The sequence below is a fragment of the Drosophila takahashii genome, chromosome 2L (assembly GCF_030179915.1).
Source record: "Drosophila takahashii strain IR98-3 E-12201 chromosome 2L, DtakHiC1v2, whole genome shotgun sequence".
NCBI classification, from domain to species: domain Eukaryota; kingdom Metazoa; phylum Arthropoda; class Insecta; order Diptera; family Drosophilidae; genus Drosophila; species Drosophila takahashii.
Window position 1 is genome coordinate 25,553,713 of NC_091678.1, and position 18,757 is coordinate 25,572,469.

General features: G+C 40.1%; 1 protein-coding gene across 2 annotated transcripts in view; it reads left to right on the plus strand.

Annotated features, from left to right (window-relative positions):
- The first annotated feature begins 8,730 nt into the window (after positions 1 to 8,730).
- Trim9 (E3 ubiquitin-protein ligase Trim9) overlaps positions 8,731 to 18,757 on the plus strand; it is an 83,941-nt gene continuing 73,914 nt past the window's right edge. For both annotated transcript variants that reach the window (XM_017139556.3, XM_017139557.3), the window contains exon 1: positions 8,731 to 10,282. In XM_017139556.3, the coding sequence (XP_016995045.2) occupies positions 9,374 to 10,282 (909 nt within the window). In that variant the 5' untranslated portion in view covers positions 8,731 to 9,373. The remainder of the gene's footprint in view (positions 10,283 to 18,757) is intronic.

An 18,757-nucleotide genomic window follows, 5' to 3' on the forward strand; every position in this document is an offset into this window, starting at 1 on the left:
TAAGTAAGAAACTCGTAAAAAGCTAAAAGATAAAATGCAAACACACTTTCAAAATTTAATATACAAGCTATTTTTGCATTGAAATTTTCAAGCTGAGTTGTAAGCTTTGTTTCGCTTTGTTAACTCAATCATTTAACAAGAATTTATAAGCCGCAATTAAGAAGCTCACGTGCTCGAAATACTTTGCTTAATTTAAGTCTACTTTGTCATAATTCCTTCCTTCCACAAATAAGCTCATCCTTAGACCAACTTGTTATTTAAAGTTATCATTTGGGCCCAATTAAAATGCAGAGCACCACTTAAATATGTTTTTAAGATGCAAAGACTCATTTAAATATATTTGAAACTTGGTTGCTTTCTTTGCTTACTGTCTCACTCAACGGCAGACTTATTGTAAATTACCATAAAACGCATCGAAACATGAAATCAGATTAAATATTTAAATCGGACAAGAGGCTTGTGGCTTGCCAAAAAATAGGAGGAGCTGCCAGCATATGCTGATAATATATTTCCATGGAGCTGGCGGAAATTTATTGCAAGTACATTTTATTTAAAACTCCATTGCATCTGACACATCGAAGCAGGGGAGTCCCCTCCAGCTCTGTGCAGTTGCCAAAAAACTGAAATTGCCACTGACACTGGCGCGTACACATCTACGTATGTGAGAGTCTCTTTTTTCGGGTGTGCCTGGAAACCACAAGAAAATAAAAGTGTCACTCTATAGATGCAAACTTAATTGTTTGCAGTCTGAGTCCGAAACCAGTAGAACAAACAAAAGCATTTGATATTGTGCCACAGAGGACGGGGCTGCCACAAGTTTCCATTTCTAAAATAAAGGCCGAGCAATCTGCTCACAAAAATGTAGAGAATACGTTTTGATTGCGAGGTTTATGTAGGAAATCATTTTAAAGTGAAAACCAAACCAGCCAACTTTGAGATGGCTGCGTGAGCAATACTTTCAATAAATATATCCTCCGGGTAATTATTTGAGATCCTTTAAAAACGTCAAAACTCTGAATATTATATTTTAGTTAAGAGACTATTATCATAGTATTTAATGGTATTTAAGAGTAGTTCAACAAATATAATTTATAAAAGATAATAATTATAGTTATTTCTGGAAAAGTACATTTGAATATTTTTCTATTAATAAAAGTGCATTTTAGCTTGGAGCGGTTTATTTCACCCACTCCCCAGTTAAATTCCAGACATTTTTCTATCGAAGGCTTAGGCATTCGCCAGCTAATGAGCTTCTTCAGTCCTCAGCTAGTTGTCATCACTGGGCACAAAAATCATTTTACACAACTTTGTAAGCTGCAACGTGTCGGCTACTTGATGTGGTGCGATGCCCGTCACCCCCTCAGTGCATTGTTCTCCTGATCCCGACTCCGAGTCTGTCTGTGGACTCCGCCCGTGTGTCGCCGCCGCCTGCTGGACATGTCCGGGCATGTCAAAGCCCCGGGTGTTGTTTTCACGCCCACAGGCAACAGGCGAGGCAAGGACAATCCCAATCCCTCTTCCGATCCCCTGGAATTATTCAGACGCCTGGAGCCCGGGAGTATCAATCATGTCACTTGACCGAGCGGAAATCGAGTTCTCACAGAAATGCAAATGGGACTTGGCCTCATAAAGTTTCGAAAACCGAGAGAGGGAGACTCGGGGAATGGGGCACTGAGAACAACGCTCAGCAGCAAATTAAATTGTCAATTCGGTTTGGGAAATTCGTTAAAATTCTGTGGCCACCATTGTATAATGCATTTACATGTCCGGAGTGCGGAGTACGATTAGAAGTGCGCCCAAAGAAAGCAGGTCCTTTGTCCAGGACCTGCCTCTGTGGCACAGATCGCCGGCAGAAACAAAAGCCGTGCCAGAAAACCAATCGAAGTCATTTGAAGATTTGCGCACCGATTTGCATTTGAATGGGCCGAATGGCTAAAGTTCGAGTGTTTGGCTTTCTTTTCTCTTTTGGCCAGGCTTAGGTCAAGGACCAGCTGCTGTTGTTGGAAGGGGCGTGGTTGCGCCCACAGCATTGTTTGGGGCAAACTATCAACAACTGGAACTACACCCGAAATAGCCCCAAACTCTTTGGCTTGTCAGCTGCAACAATGGGATAGGCCCGAAGTGTTGTCTACTTTCGGGGGTCTTACTTTGGGTATTAAAGGGAAAATTGTGGGCTAAGTAAAGTAAACAACAAATGAACTACTACAATTACCATTAAATATGGGTGTTCCACTTAAATGAGGAATATAACATTGGATTCACAGTTATTTGGTAATTATTTATTTATTATTTAACTGTCAGTCACTGCTAAACATATTTAACACTTTTGGCAATCGCATAAATCGATTCAGACCATAAAATTATTAGCTGTCAAAGAATACAACTATTCAATTAGTTTTGTTTTCATATGCACGTGCGCATCCATAATTTGTTAAAATAACATTTGGAATATTTTTCTGACGGGTCACTAAACTAAATATAAATAATCAATAAAATATATTCTTTACTCCCGGTCCGTGTCATTTTTAATTGAAATAGGTACGAATTATTACTCGGTATCAATATCTTCTCTGCAATAGCCAGCTGTCATATTCGTTAATTCAATTAGTGATTGGTTTACCATTTTATCCACCGTCTGCTCCCAATTCCCTTGCATTCTGAGGGCAATAAGGAAAGTGGAAATGCCAGAGCAGAGCTCGAGAATCGAAATAACGAAAACGAAAACTGTGGGCCATCCATTTTCCTGTTCAGCAGTTGTGTTGCTGTAGCTGGCTAATTGAAAATAATTTTTACTAACGATACCCAGTGAAAAGAAAACCAACAGAGAGGTGACTTACGCTACAGCTCCCCTTGAAAACTTAATGAAAAATCAAACCGGGACGTGCGAGGCAGATTGGGTGGCTGGCAGGAAGGTGGGGATCTGTCAGAAGCCAAGAGGTGCAAGTGCAGGTCGAAGCCACAGAGGTTTTTCCCCTCCCCCTCCAGAGGGTTTTCCCTCCTGCCATTCGGTGGGAAACGCATGTCAGGTGAGCAGTCGAGCAGCCAACCGGAAGTGCTTAACACCAACACGTGCACGAATGTGGCCATTTTAAACTCACCTAGACACTCACACACATTTCTCCACCCAGCTGGAAAACAAAATGAAAAACAGAGCTCAAGGAGAATGAAGAAGAACATTCTTCGGGTTAGTTTTCCTTGGCCAACTAGCTGCAAAACTAAAGTAAACTAAAAATAATTTTTGTAAATACACAACTAGCCATGAAAGGTACTTATGTGTGTGCGGAAATTCCCTTCCACCTGTGCAAATGCTGTTCTGCTGAAGTGCCTGAAAGCCAAGTTAATACTTGCAAATAATTTATCGAGTGCATTTATAATTGATGTTATGTGGTTCTTCCCTGGACCATCAGATCCCGTCCATTGTTTGCAGTTGCGTTGGATGTTCAGTTTAGTGGGAAAATGTACTTTCAATTACTATTGGAAATAAAAGTGAATTTATATCCATTCAATTGAGTTTTATGGTTTATTGGAACTTTCAGTTTAACTGGCCAGAATGAGAAGAAATGGTTGAAAAATTAACTTAAAGGAAGACACATATGTCTGCCCGTGGAGACGGGCTTTCTTCAGCAGCATACCCAATGGAAAATCACAAAACAGCTAATAACAAATTTTAATTAACAGTGAAAACTGCATACAAAAAAAGTATCTGATTTCATAAACAAATGCGCAATTTGATTTCCACCCAATTTAGTTCAGCACAAACCACCGAAAACAACCCTGGCTGGGAACATAAATGTATATTGTGTTACCAGTACAACGAGTATTCCCATATCATAGACACTCGTCTCATGTTTTCCTAGCCAAACAACTTTTCTGGCCATCATTTTTCGGACAACAAAGGATGGAGCGCAAGGGGAGCTTTACATGCTGCAAGTACATCAAAATGTCTAAAATTTCATAATTGCAATGAAGTTTCCACCATGGTCGACTCCAGGCGAGAGATATTCCTTGCGTTTCCCTGGGTCGACTCCCCCGCAATGGAATACTCACAACGTATTTAATTATATGGTGCTCTGTTTTTGTTTATTCTGAGGTTTGGGGCAGAACTTTGAGCAGCTGTTTTCGGTTTTACTCTGCGGTTTCTGCTATTTTAAGTACGCAGATACAAAGGATAAGCTCTTGTATTGCTGTATAAAATTGCATTTTAATTAATTTAATTGCAAACACGCGAGCTTCCTGTTATTTTTATTAATATCAACAAGTCTTTGAAAGAATTTTTTTACACAGTTTTATCTTTTTATTTGGCTTACCTAAATGAGAAATTGAAAAATAGATCAAAAGAAAGCGAAATCTAGAAAGACAACTTTTTAACTTTTCCTGCAACCGAAAACCGCGAAAAGAAATTAAAGTTCCACTTTCCGTAATTAAGTAAAAATCGTTGCCCCCGGAAATGAACATCGAACGATTTGTCATGGCTCATAACTTCCTCTTTATCTTCGCTTTAACTCGTTAACAAATGTGTCCGAAGACTCTCCCCCCAACCACCCACCGAAGACTGAAAAACCCAATTTAAGGAGAGTGTCAGTTGGTGGCACACAGAAAACACAACCTCAGGCGGTGGAAACAAAAAATCGCCCTGAAAATGGCAGAAAAAAAATCAAAAAATCTAATTAAAAATTTGCTGCAATTCGAGATAGTCCCGGGCCCACCCAAAAGCCCCTTGCCTCGCAGGGACAAACAAAAAAGCAATTACAATGCCTCAAACTGTTGCAACTTCCTGCAATGACAACAGAGGCGCTAAGCATGGTACACAATATTAGCAGTCAGACCCCCTCAATTCCCCTGTTGAACATTTTCCCAAAAAAAAAAGGAAGTAAACCCCACAGAATGGATCCCCAGCAGCAGTCCTGTGAGTCCGCTGTGTGAGTGTAGTCCGGCGAACAGGCAGTCAGGATATCCTACTGGTTACCAGTTACCCTCTGCGCATCCCCGATGCTCCGATTTTGGTAGCAGTTTCAGCGTCCGTCTGTGTTAAATACGCGAATGTCCTTCCTAATCTCATTTGGTGATGTTATCCTGAACGAGTGAGCGGAGCACGGACTCCACGGAGCAACAACTGTACGCCAGGCTCCTTGCCGCTCCTTCTCCCTCTTACCCTCCTCCTCATGGCTTTGGCAACTCCATTTTTGGTTAAACTTTTTACATATTGTTCGCCAAAGTTGAATAAAAGAATCCTGTCGTGGTACCGTGCCAATATTTGTAAAGCTGTCTACCCTTTATGACTAGGCGCAATTTTGAAACCATATTTAATTGGGTTCAAAATGCCTTTCATAAATATTATATTAAAGTTGAGGGATCTATAAAACAATAACACATTCCAGTAACTAACTAATACAGATTTTTACTTCAAATCTCATAACAATATAACATTTTTTACTACCAAGAGTTTGTACGACTTCAGGATTCCTGATTCTACAGGGTATTCACAGAGTCAATGATGATTTCCATTTGGTTATGGTTATTATAGCCAAAGTATTTTTTGCTGTTTGCGTTCCTACCCGCGTACGTGGGCTTCTTTTCTGTGTGGGTGGGTGTGTTTGTTAACCCGACAATGACGACGGATAGCGAATCCTGCCCGCTTCTGTGGCCGCTGCAACCGCTGTCTCCGCTTGGAGCACGACCAAACGCATGAAAGAGTCGAAAGGAGGGTCGATGGGCTTGGGTATATGGAACTGGGCTTATAAAGGAAGCAGGGGAGCGGAGAGATTGGAGTGGGTCTGCAGAGACACGTACACAGAGTCGCACAGCAAAAGCCAGGCTAAAACGCCGCCAGTCAAAAAATTTGCTGCTTTTCTTTTCGCCCTTTTTTTATTCCTGTCCAGCAGCTTTCCCCGAAAAAGCAGGGAAAAGTGCAAAAAATGTTTCGCACCCGCGGTGGCCAAAGTATTCCTGCTATTCGGGATGGCGCCCGAGCAGGGACGGAGTGGCGTGTGTTTGGGGGCACTGTTATTATTGCGTTTTTATGCATGCTCGCATATGGCAAATGTCCTTGGCCATGGTTACACCACATGATATACGGCATTAAAGTGGACCAAAAAGGCGCGAGGATGAGGCGAGGATTTGGGGTGCGAAAGTGGTTTTCACTGCGATGTGTTCCGGCAGTCTTAGTGGCCAGCGAGCATGCTAAAAGTTTTTAAATATTTTAAGCTGCAGTGAATTATAGCCGTTGTCGTTGGGCTCTAGTCGATCCCTGGAATTCTCCCAAAGTCGAACTAGAAATATCAGTGGAGTTCATTTTTAAGTTTTAAAATGTGTTTTTAAAACAAACATTTTAACTGACGCAGTAACATTTCAGAGCAGCTTTTGATCTAGCTGAAAATGTGTTCATTTTTATGGTGATGCAATAATTAGCCGTTCCATCAAATCCGGTTAAGGTCACCGTTTCCCACTGCGATAACCATGATACACAGACTTTTCTTCGGCGCCATCCCCTTTCCAAAGTTAACACTTGGGCCAGGAAAATATAAAAATCAATACTACAGCAATTAGGCGCCCAGCTCTTCCCCTCTGTTCGTCACTTGCTGTCCGATTTTGTGATTTATTGGTAAGCCAGAAAAAGAATACAAGATGGAGAGTTAAGGACCTGCGTGGAAAAAGTAAAATAAACAACAATAAATTGAGGCAAATTAAGCATTCGAATGCGTTGCCTGTCAATATTTGCATTGCCAAGTGAGACGTTCGCTTGAAAGGTGAGGGGAGCCACTTAACACCTCCCGATTCCAAATCCAGATCAAATACTCCAACAGGAACGTGGCTTATTAAGTCGAACGGATTACGCACTGCCCTGGGAGGGGCTACGGGTGTCAGGGGAAAGGGCAGTTAGACACTTTCCACGATGCACGATTGTGTTGTTGGGCTCGCCACCCTTTCCCTTAACTGTTCTACAAAACGTGCACTTAAATAAATTATCACAACAATACTCCTATAATATAAATAATGAAAACCATTTTATTAGTTGAACACTTTTGTTCAGTATTTATAGTATTGATTGGTATTGTACGACAATTTATTGATTTCTTGAAACTTCCCTTAAACTTTAAAATGCAAGCAGATCTAGATCCAGTACTTTCTACACTTTTTCCCCGTGTAGGTAAACATCTAGAGCAGGTCACCTATTTGTATTTGGCTTTCAGATATCGAATGTCAGTTACCGTGGGGCATTCTTCATCATCCTCAATCGCCGGCTCTCGATTTCCTGCTCGGTTGGCCGCTTCGGTGTCAAAACAAACTCGAAAACAGCCTGAGACAGAGTCCGATTCAGAATCAGTCAAACAAACAGCGTGGTCTAATAATATTTGTAGATCGTAGAATCGTGGACGCTGACACCTCCGTTGGGGAATGAGGAATATGTACGCATATAGAAATAGGAATGTCGCCATGTGCGCGAGTGGGTCGGTGGCCGGGCTTATCAGTCGACTAGTGGTGCAGTGGTGGCACCGACATTACCTGTTCACTTACCTGATCTCCTTACAGTGGTACTCGAAAAAAACCCTTCAAGATAATCTCAAAGCAGAAGGGACTTTCCATTGGTGTAAAAACTAATAATTAAATATTCTTAATATTTCTTTTGAATACAAAAAATTATTATAAATTTATAAATTATTATAATTAAGCAGTATAACTTAGAGTAATTAGACTAGTAAATTAGTAAATACTTACTACTTACTGGTTTTTACTTATTTATTACAATTAATTAACATTTGGACAGGTGTGCAAGTCAACTTTTTACACTCTTATCAGCTCGTCATGTTCAATGGGCTTAGGTTCAGTCTGCCGATAAGACCGATAAAGTGCAATTTGTGCAGAGGTTTTTTGTTTAAAGAAAAACAATCATTTTTTGTTTGTTGTTAAAGTGTAGTTAAGAATTAAAAAAAAAAATTACTATACTTTAACTATTAAAAGTATTGCTTATTTTTAATGCATGTGCTTGTGTATTCGTGCACCAGTGGCTCTCAAAATGTAACCGAACTGTTGAGTTAGAAGGTTCGAAGCAGCAGCTTGTGTGAATTACACCGTTAAAAATTTGTATTTAACGGAAATGTTTGCAAATCAAATTAAATAAAAATACTACGTATATTATAAAAGATAAAAATAAATAGAATGCGAGTTTTAACCGACAAATTAAGGTCCTGGATAAGAAAAAAGGAATCTGAATTAAAAGCAAACGGCCCAGAATCTGTTTACTTTTAATTCTATAAATTCAGAAAAATTGATGGAAAAGTACACCTTTGTATATTGCTGCTACACTGCTCGACAGTGTTTTTGGTGCAAGTCTGTGGGCATTTAATTGTGTTAATATTAATATTTTTATGCCCTTTACCGCATGAAATATATTGTGAATTTTACTGTGTGCTTGACCTCGAAACGTTAGCAGCGGCAGAAAAATTGCCTCTGCTGGCCACCAGTGATCTATATTTACACAATCTAATGTCTGTCGGTCTAAAATATCCATTTTGTTGACCATGGTATTGTCCGTTAAAAATTCAGAACTTTATTTGAAAACTATTTTAAAAGTATTTTTCTGTCAGTGCAGTGGTTTGAGACGCGAGCCAACATGTTCGAATCGCCCACACGGTGGTGGAAACAGCATTTTGGGAAGAAGTTCGTTTGCGTTGCCGAACGCAAAGTGAAACCTCGGTAGGCAGAAGCGAGTTTTTCCCCGCCAGTCTTTCAAAAATTTCATTCGAAGCGGTCGTGTTGCGGATAGGTACAGTTGGAATTCGTCGAGTTCAAACGTAAAGCGCGAAAGTTAAAGAAAGAAAATTAAATCGGAAATTATTTTCAAAACAAAAGGGACATTCTAAATATTTGTGGTTGGACGAAGTGAATTTTACACGAATCAATTATAAGAAACGTCTAAAGTGAAATTGATTAAAACAATATTATTATATTGGCAAGGACTGATACACTGTTGAGATCCAGACCAATTACCACGGTTAAAATAAATGCACAAATTTGAAAAGTCTTTCAGTAAAAAATATAAAAAACTGCAAAATAACAAAAAAAATTAAAAAACTTTGGATTTTAAATTTTTTTCCAAATTTTAAACAAATCACAAATTTTCTAAACAATACAAATATTGGATTAAAGTGAGACCAAAAAAAAACAGAGTTTTAAAAGAGTACTTTATTAAAGTGAATTGTGTTGAAGATTTAAGCTAGAAAGCAAAAAGTGACTAGTTCTGGTAATATTAAAGCCATGTTGTTCCAAAGTGTGCAGCCAAACTAAAGCAGGGATACAACCGATTCAAACAGGACATCCGAATCATCAATCTCAGCTCGAATCGCATTTAGTTTGCGGACTTTAATCACCAGAAATGGAGGACGAACTGCGCTGCCCCACGTGCAAGCAGCTGTACGCCAACCCGGTGCTGCTGCCCTGTTTCCACGCCCTCTGCTTGGGCTGTGCCCTGGACATCCAGACGCCCTACAGTCCGGGATCGGCTCTTCCGGGGGCTGTCAACGGATCGGGCGGATCCTCTGCAGCGGGACACAATGGGATGCATGGAAACGGAGGTGGTAGCGGCGGCGGCGGAGGAGGAGGAGGAGCTGCCTCCGGCACAAATCCCGGAGGTCCAGGGACCCGTCACAGCTCCCATAGTTCGGCTGCCAGCACGGCCAGCTCCAATACCGGAAGTGAGAGCGTCACCTCCGACCAGGATCAGTCGGACAAGGTGAGCATCTTCAGCGAGGCGGACTCCGGAGTGGTCTGCTGCTCCAACACCTCGCGACCAGTGTCCTATGCCGGAACTGGACTGCTGCCGGGAGTGGGCAACGTGGTGGCTCCGCCCGGAGCGGCCTACTGCCTCACCTGTCCCCTCTGCCGCAAGCTGGTCTTCTTCGACGACGGGGGCGTTAGGAATCTGCCCACCTACCGCGCCATGGAGGCCATCGTGGACCGCTTCTGCGCCCGGGAGGCCCTTCGCTGCCAGATGTGCGAGACCGATCCCAAGGTCGCTTCGTTGGTCTGCGAGCAGTGCGAGATCCGCTACTGCGACGCCTGCCGGGAGCTGACCCACCCGGCCCGCGGGCCGCTGGCCAAGCACACACTGGTCAAGCCGCGTGGCGCCGCCCAGCAGAGGGAGTCTGTCTGCGGGGAGCACGAGGAGACCCTCTCGCAGTACTGCCTTAGCTGCAAGGCACCCGCCTGCGGGTTGTGCATCGGGGAGCTGCGCCACCAGGCCCACGACATCCAGTCCATCAACGTCACCTGCAAGGCCCAAAAGGTGAGTCCTCGCTAGGAGTCCTTTATAATTGTGCATAAAAAGCATAAAAAGCCAGTCATTGCTTGGTTACTTTTGGTTCTATACTGTCTGTGTTGTCATAACTGTGGCAGAGCGGCGGCAGGATTCGAAATTATTGATATATTCAGTAAATGTGAAAGTGTTAAAGTTCTATCCAATTAAATTTCAGTAATAAGGCAGGAGAATATTTTACAGCCTGTTTGTAAACTGAATTTTCAATCAATTTAATGTGTTATGTAATGTGTTTACAAACAAATAATAGCAACACTGCTGGAAATAAAAAAATCGAATGAAATATATGTTATTATTAAATCCTTTTGGATTTGGAAAATAATGAATGATATTTTACTTTAGGTCAATTAAAAATGCTAACAAAATTCAAAGAAGATTAAAAAAATATCCACATGATACTTTATAAATAAAGTACTCAAGAAGCATTGATTAATTACCCAAATGTCAAGTATGCAAAGCCAATTTACAATACAGGCCAAAAACTATAAAGGCAAATGAAATGACAGTGGTGCCAGGAAATACACTGCCGAGAATCAAATGACTCCTTTCGAAAGGAAGAAAAATACGGCATTAGGACAAACTAATTAAGGGCGAAAGTAAGGACCTCAGGAAATAAATATGTATTTACTTGCGAAGGCAAAGCATATCCTGACCACATCCTGACTCGCTTCCTCCTTTCTACTTGCTTATATTTCGAATTCTCCTTTTGCCTTTCGTCTGCCTTTTTGTGGAGAATTTATGGCTTGTCTGCTGGCCCCGAACATTTTTCATGCAACATTGTTTTGGTGCAAGTATTTGGGGATATTGGAATAGGAGGTTCCGCAGTGTTTAACGGATGTTTGGAGATCTATAAAGTTTTAACAAAAAGGTGGGATAGTAAAGAAAGATAATGGTATATAATTCCAAAGGAATTTATATTTAACAAATGCTTCCTCAAGGGGTATCTTTGCAAAGACTCCTCGCCCTTTAGTTATGCAAACTATTTCATTCAACAAAATTCCTTTACAATTCGAGGAGGAGAAACTCACCTTCGTCAGCTTTTTGTTTTGACGGGGGCTTCCCAAGTGCCACAATCTCAAAACTCTGGCACGCTAATTCAGCGATAAGTTCGCCCTTCCTTACCTTTTGGAATTTCATTTCGCAGAACTTCAGTTCCATTTTTCGTGCCCGCTCACCTGTCGTTCGGTAGTTGAATTCATGAATTTCCCGGCTGTCGTCGAATCACTGGCAATTGTCAGCGGCAACAATTTTAATATGGCAAATGTTTCAAGTGCCTGCACATCCTGTCATCCAAGGACAACAAACCAACAGGATCCGAGAAAGGAGCGAGCTGCGGCGAGGACAGACCAAAGTGCGAAAAGTGACAAATTGCAACGGCTGCCAAAACAAAGAGTGACAGCGAAGAAAGGAATCAACTGTCGAGTCAGGTCAAGAAGGATATTGTCCGAAAGGAAATAAGGCAGACGGAATAGAAAGCGTTTTTGTTCTAAAGAAATAAATGCGCAAAAATATTTTACAACTGAAAAGGAGAAAGTGCTCAAAAGTCAGAAGAGCAGTTTAAATTTCAAAAGACAATATTATTTAAAGTAATGTTATCAGAAACAACTTGTTTTCGATTTTAAAGTAAGATATCATCAATTTTATGTAGGTGATAAAAATCTTTAAAATATTTGTATGCCGCTTAAAATATTTTAAAGGCATTACACAGCATTAACTGCGATATTCTTATGGACACATTTCATCTATTTTTTCCACTTTTCATAATTGAAGAGCAAGCTCTTCGATAACGGTATCTAGAACGATTTTCGCCCTATTTGTATATCTATTGGGGTTGAATGTTTCCCCATCAAATTACGCATTCCGGAGCCTTATCAGTTTTATCATTGCCGCAAATGAGGCTCATTTGTGGCCCAGAAAATTGGCAGCCTCTGCCAAGGCCCGTACTTTCCTTGCTCTAGAACGCACCTTGATCGACCTTTTGGAGTAGATGTTCCTAAATTTCTGATTTGCCATTTCCTGTCTGCTTATCTGCTCGCATATCTCCACTCTGACGCATCTTTCCGTCGTCCGGGGGCCTGCAACTGATTTTCAATTTCCATTGTTCGGCATCTTCGCCTGCAGGCGCAAAGTCAAAATTTCTGCCGAACAATGCCGAATGGCAAAATGAATCCCTGTCCCCGGGCAGCTGATTCGGGGCAGCTGCTCACCGCATAATGGCACAGGCCAGGTGAGGTTTTTACCTCCAAATTCCCGCTCAGCTCAGCTCAGCTCAGCCCCGCATGCATGACACACGCACGCAATCCGAGTGACGCCCCCACCTTTCCCCAAAAGAGTTGATAAGATAACCGAGTGGTAGTCATGCATCGAGTCATATGGTCACTTTGAAAAATACTACATCGGTTTTAGCATGGTCAAAATTGGATAGAAATACTTGGTTGTTTTATTTAGACGACACATTCTAAAATTTAAAAGGGAAAAAACAGTTAAACATGAATAAACAAAAATGTATAACTTTCTGAAATCATGAGTTGATCTACATAAATGATTTTACTTTGCAGTTTCTTTTTGAGTCCTTAAAATGATCCCTAAAGTCCTTTTCTAACTACATTAAATTTTCTTTCCGTGTCAAAGATTTATTTGCAGATAAGTTCTCCGTGTTTTGTGCCATTTTTCACACCCATTTGTGGGCGACCTCCCTTTCTACCTGTCATTTCTGGGCCAGGTAACTCGTGTATGTGTTGTTGGGTCGCGTACTTTCCCAACTTGTTGTAGGGCCTCCGTAAATCATTAATTTCGGTGTTTATTATGCAGTTGCTTATTTTGTTCCGCATCCTGTCGGTTTATCCTTGGCCTGCTTTCTGCACCTCGACATTCCTCATTGTTGTTTATACATTTTTTCCTTTTCGCTCCTTGTTCCAGCTCCTTTGAGATTTATGACACCATCAAAGTGCAGTTGTCCGTTGGCTGTGAAAAACATTCTGAAATATTTTGCAACATGTTTCGTGTTGTACCCACCACCATTGCCACCGCTCACCACTCACCACCCGACCCACCCCTCATCCATCGTTTTTCAGGTCCTGTCAGATGATTGCACTGCATTTGTTCCGTTTAATATGGCAGCATTCCATTGTTTTTTCCTCCACCAACCCTGGGGCAACGTTCTTTGGATAGATGTGTGTCGAATCCATCGGAAACCGTCCACAATTCAGGTTATAGTTCTTTGCAGATCTTTCTATCGCTTTACAATGACGACTTTTAATAGGCTATCCTCTGGATTATTAAGGGAGGTGAACAATCATAATGGTTACTGTGTGAATGAGTGTGAAAAATATTTTTTTATATCTTATTTTTATGAAGGAGTCTAAATAAATTGCGTCTTAGAAAATTGGAAATAATTCAGGGATCGCAAGTAAGAGTTACTTTTTTAAAAAAATTGACAAATAAGTTTTATTTTTCAATTTCTATTATAAAAGTTGACAGATAAGTCTTATGCTTCAATTTTTATTATAAAAGTTGACAAATAACTCTTATGTTTCAATTTTTATTATAAAAATCAACAAATAAGAGTTATTTGTCAACTTTTATAATAAAAATTGAAAAATAAAACTTATTTGTCAATTTTTTTAAAAAAGTAACTCTTACTTGCGATCCCTGAAATAATTAAATCGTACGCTCAAATTTAAAAGTGTTTCAAAATGTTACACTCCTAACATTATGAATATTGCTGTACCAGAAAAAAATAAACCTTATCCAAAATTTCTTTCTTTGTATGTATATTCTTCTTCCAATAACTTTTTTGTGCCCCCACAAATTTATCCTGTACATTTGGTGTTTTTTTTTGTGGGCATACTCACAAATTTCTTTTAGCAACGGGGACCTGGCGGGAATACTTCCTTGATGCCCCCACTCTCCCGTTAGGCAGTTCAGTTAATTACAGTCCAATTACAGGAATTTTATGTGTAGATATATTCGGATTTCTGACGTTGGCAGCAGGCTTGCCTGTCTCTCTCTCAATATAATTAAGCGGAAAAATGAATTACATAATTAATAAACAACATTCAGCGCCAGGCTAATTAAGAGCCCAGCGTGTGGGTTGGGGGAGGCTAAGAAAATTAAAGCTGGCTTGAAAGAAAGCTCAGTCACATGAGGATAGCACATCCCTAAAAATGCCAGGATAATGCGTGTTGGGCGAAAGCCAGAACAGAAACATGTTGTGGAAAGCCCAAGTTAATTGCTGAAGGGAAAGGGGGAAAGGAAAGAAAGGCCAACATAAAAAAGAATAGAAGAAAATTCGTGGCAATAAAATGAAACCCAACCAGGCAAAGGCAAACCCGGCTAGCAGTGAAAATTCCTCTCTCGCAAAATAAACAGGGAGATGTACTTTCCCTAATTCATATAAAATGGCCCGTCTCCCTTTTTTGCGCAACTCCAAAATTAATTTGTCACTAGTAAATTTCAACAGTTGCTAGTTCACTAAATAATAACAAACCTCGCTAAGGGGACTCCACCCTGCAAATGGGCTGTAATTTTTACCTGTCTTTCCACCCACCCTCTAGGCTGTTGTTTTTCCAAAGTTGGTTTTGGTAAAAAAAGGAAAACAGAAAGGAATTCGTTTTCCCTAGCGCATAATTTTCGGGCATTTTTCAACGTTTGCTTGGGTGTGTCCCATTCCCCAAAGGGGGTAACTGGACTAAAAATAGGAAGTTTTACTAAGGGAGGGGGTGGGTGGGTCGAAGTAGCGAAGCTAAGTGGCAGTAAAAGTTTACCAGACCTGCAGACATATGCATTATGGAGTCACGTGTCCTGCTCCATCTACACAAGTTTAATGACCAAAAGTCCTCGTCAGTTTAACGGGGGATATGTGACGCAGATATTCCCCAGGGTCTTACATTTGGACAACTCGTCCACGGACCATCATCCTGGCTTTAATTGGCACCCATTCGTCGTTTACTTTGCGATGAACAGATAAAGCTCTGGGTAATTGATATTTTCAGATCTTGATAAGCCCTTGCAATGGGGTTGTTATGCCGGTAGACCTTTTTGAGTTGGTTGTAAATTGTTCTAAAAAGGAATTCAAAGTCAATAGCAGTTAAAATATTGGTATTACCTAATAGGTAAAATATAGGTAAATATATATAATTTTATAATTTATATTCTTGAAGGTATAGCAAATCTATTATAAATATTTAATGACTTTAAAGGCCAGGGGTAATATTTAAAGCATTCATTTATTTAACACATCGTTTTAAAAATTTTTTTTACAAAGGGAATACTAATATTTTTAAGAAGACAAAGTAAAAAAAAACATTGGCTTCAAAGACCATTGCTTGCCGCTTACTCAAAGCCACAAAGCCAATGAGCAAAAGAATCTGCAAATATGGAAATTGCGTTAAGGTTCTTTGTTGTTTTAAGCTAATCCGAAACCACAAGCCAATCGCATAAATATATGTTTATTCACATACTTACCCCTACACATATTTTCCATTAACATTCTGAAGCTTTACTTCACTTTCACGCTCCATGTGGATTTTCCCCTCCCTCCGTGGAAGTGCCCGCTGTGAAAGCTTCTAATTATTTCCACCATAAATGTCAAACCAGATGGGTGGCTGTGGGAGTGAGCGTGGGTCGGAGGTCGAGGGCGTGACCCCTCCCAGTTGTTGTTGCTGCGGTGATTTTCGACGGGCAGGGTCGCTTATCTGAAAATTGCTTTTTGCGAGCCTTTTCAACGCTAAATGCGAAATTACAAAAGTTGGAAAAAATATTTCTCCCTCTCACTGTAATTTATGCGCGTTTTGCATGTCCCAGCGCAATTGTCAAGGTTTTTTGTAAATGCTTTTTTTTGCGATATAATTACTTTTGTTTATTCACCCGACGACCCCGCGACTCGGCAAACATAGAGCAACTTTGACCACAAAACTTTTTCGGTTCGGCCACCAAGGAAGCCGGCAGGCAATGAAAATTGCGTTAAAAATTATTGGATTTTGTGGCTCATTTTTTGTGTCAGCATAATTCTGAGGGCATGACCGTTGAAGTCCCTCATCCCGTATCGGGCCCTCGGAGCAGGCCGCCCATTATTGATTTAATTTAATTAGTTTCCATTCGCCGCTGACCATTTCACTGATTTCCGAATTTTGTTTGCCCGTCTGCGTTTTTAGTTTTTAAAATTCTGTTGTGATTGCAGTGTTTGCGATGAGCGATGAGGGTTGGGTGACCCCTGCACAGTGACCCGGCCGAAAAAGTTATTAAAATTTTATGGCCATCACATCGAATTTTCCCATTTTCAAGAGTCGTTTTTATTGTTTTTCCTTTCGATGCTTGCTGTCTGTGGTTTTCGTGTGTCTTTGAATGCATTTTCATGTTCTAGATTTTATTTGGCCTGAGTGCAAGTAAAACACTCGAAATTGACGTAAATTGGATTTTATTTGGTATTTTTTAAGAACGCTTTGTTTGTTGATTTGTGTAAATTGGTTTAGCTTGAGACGGGCTCTTTTACTGCGGTTCGCAGATTTTACACCGGTTTTTACATGTTTTCCATATTTTATTCAAGGATTTTCATTATCAGCTTGAACTATGCAAATATTTAGAAATAAATATCGTTCAGAATAAACAACAAAGTGGCAACATATTGCTCATTTAACAAGCCATAAATAAGCTGAACAGAAAAAAACCTGATACTGCCTGCAAACTGCACTTAATTTATGTAAATTCCATTTGTGCACTCCAATAAAGAGCGCATTTTTGTAGTGTTTAATTGCAGAAAATGTTTATTTTTATGTTTGTTTAAGCGCTAATTTAAATGGTAAATAAATAAATAATGTCGCTGGCAAATGCGGTCTTCTGTTGCTTTATTTAAATAAATAAATTATCGCCTGGTTGGAAATTATTCTGTGCAAATGCGGTTGGCAATGGGAGTATATTCTGAGATGACTGCATTATTCATGATTTGCTAACATTAGCAATATAAATAAAATACTAATTTTGGCAACAAATAGTTGGAACACCTGTGCTTGTTTCACAGATTGATTTATGATGATTTATCAGGTTATGGAAGTCCGAAAAAGATGTGGCAAAGATGGTTTTGTCCTAGTTACAAGTTTGTTATAATTTTTACCATATTTTAACTAATTGATTAAGGTTCTGTTCCCATTTGGCATGGTCGAATGTAATAGCAATGCTTCATACTAAAACTGAATATTTCTCGGCTCGCAATTAGCCATCGCAATACAAGTATTTTGAATGGGTTTGTCTTGGCTATCAGGTATATATATTTGCCGATAAGGCCTTAAACTCAAGACCCCTCGCTTGGTATTTACCTTCGAGCTTCGGTTCATGTCAATGCCTCCAGAACATATAGATTGTGGGTTGTGTATTTGTGTTTGATTTACCGATTCCTGAGGTCAGGCCCAATTTGTTGATTGATTTGCTGGATTGCCAGACACACAAACCGAGGAGAATCAATTTGTCGAAGCTCGGGCTTAAAAACAAATTAGAGAATTTCCCAAGAATCCAGAGCTACAATACTATTAAGTTAATTACGAAAAATATTTGATTTTATTTTTAGATTTATATATGAATCAGTCAATAAATACAATTTGGGTAGTATTCTTTGAACAAACGTAGAACCAATTTAACAATAATATTATCCTTCAATTTTCACACGTTTGCCCATACGCACATTAATGGCAATAAAATTCAAACAGTTTACAACCGCCGTCTGGCGGGAAAATCGAAATTGGAAATTGTTTTTAATTGTGCGTAAAAAAATAAATACGAAAATCAATGCAACATTTTTGCGAAACGATTTTTGTTGTTCCTTCGAGTGTCAAAACGGAAGTTTTAATTTACATGCATATGCAAATTTTCCAACTAAATGAACTGTGCACCAAACAAAGAATTTAATTCGAAAAAAAATTGATGAAAATCCAATGTGAAAATTATATAAAGTTCTTTGTTTGCGAATGCATTAAATGGCTGTGTGGCATTAAATTTGTGGTTGGGAGGCGCTTTTATGGCTGTTAAACGTTTGACGCTCGCTCTCATTGCCGCATTTAATGGGGCCGTAAAAAATATTCCCGCTGTTCTTTTTTGTCCGTCTCTCATTTTTTAATTAGCCGCCGCATAAAAAGTCACCCCGCAGAATCAGCCAGCATGTAACATGTGGCACGAGCGACATGAGCAGCAGTTGTAAGGTGTCGGTAAAAACTACAATGTGCACACTCAACTTTGAATATACGTATCCGTATCCCTAGCCTTTCCCTGTCCCTATCCCTGTGCCACATATATACGGCATCCCTACCCTATCCAAGTGGCTGAGTTTTTTACGAGTCCTGCACAGCGCCAACTGTCAACGGGCTTGTTGACGTTTTAAATTTCTTTGCTGGCTGCGTGTGCGGCATGTGAATGTGGGCCAATGGGTTGCTGGTCATGGGGGATGGGGATGGCTAT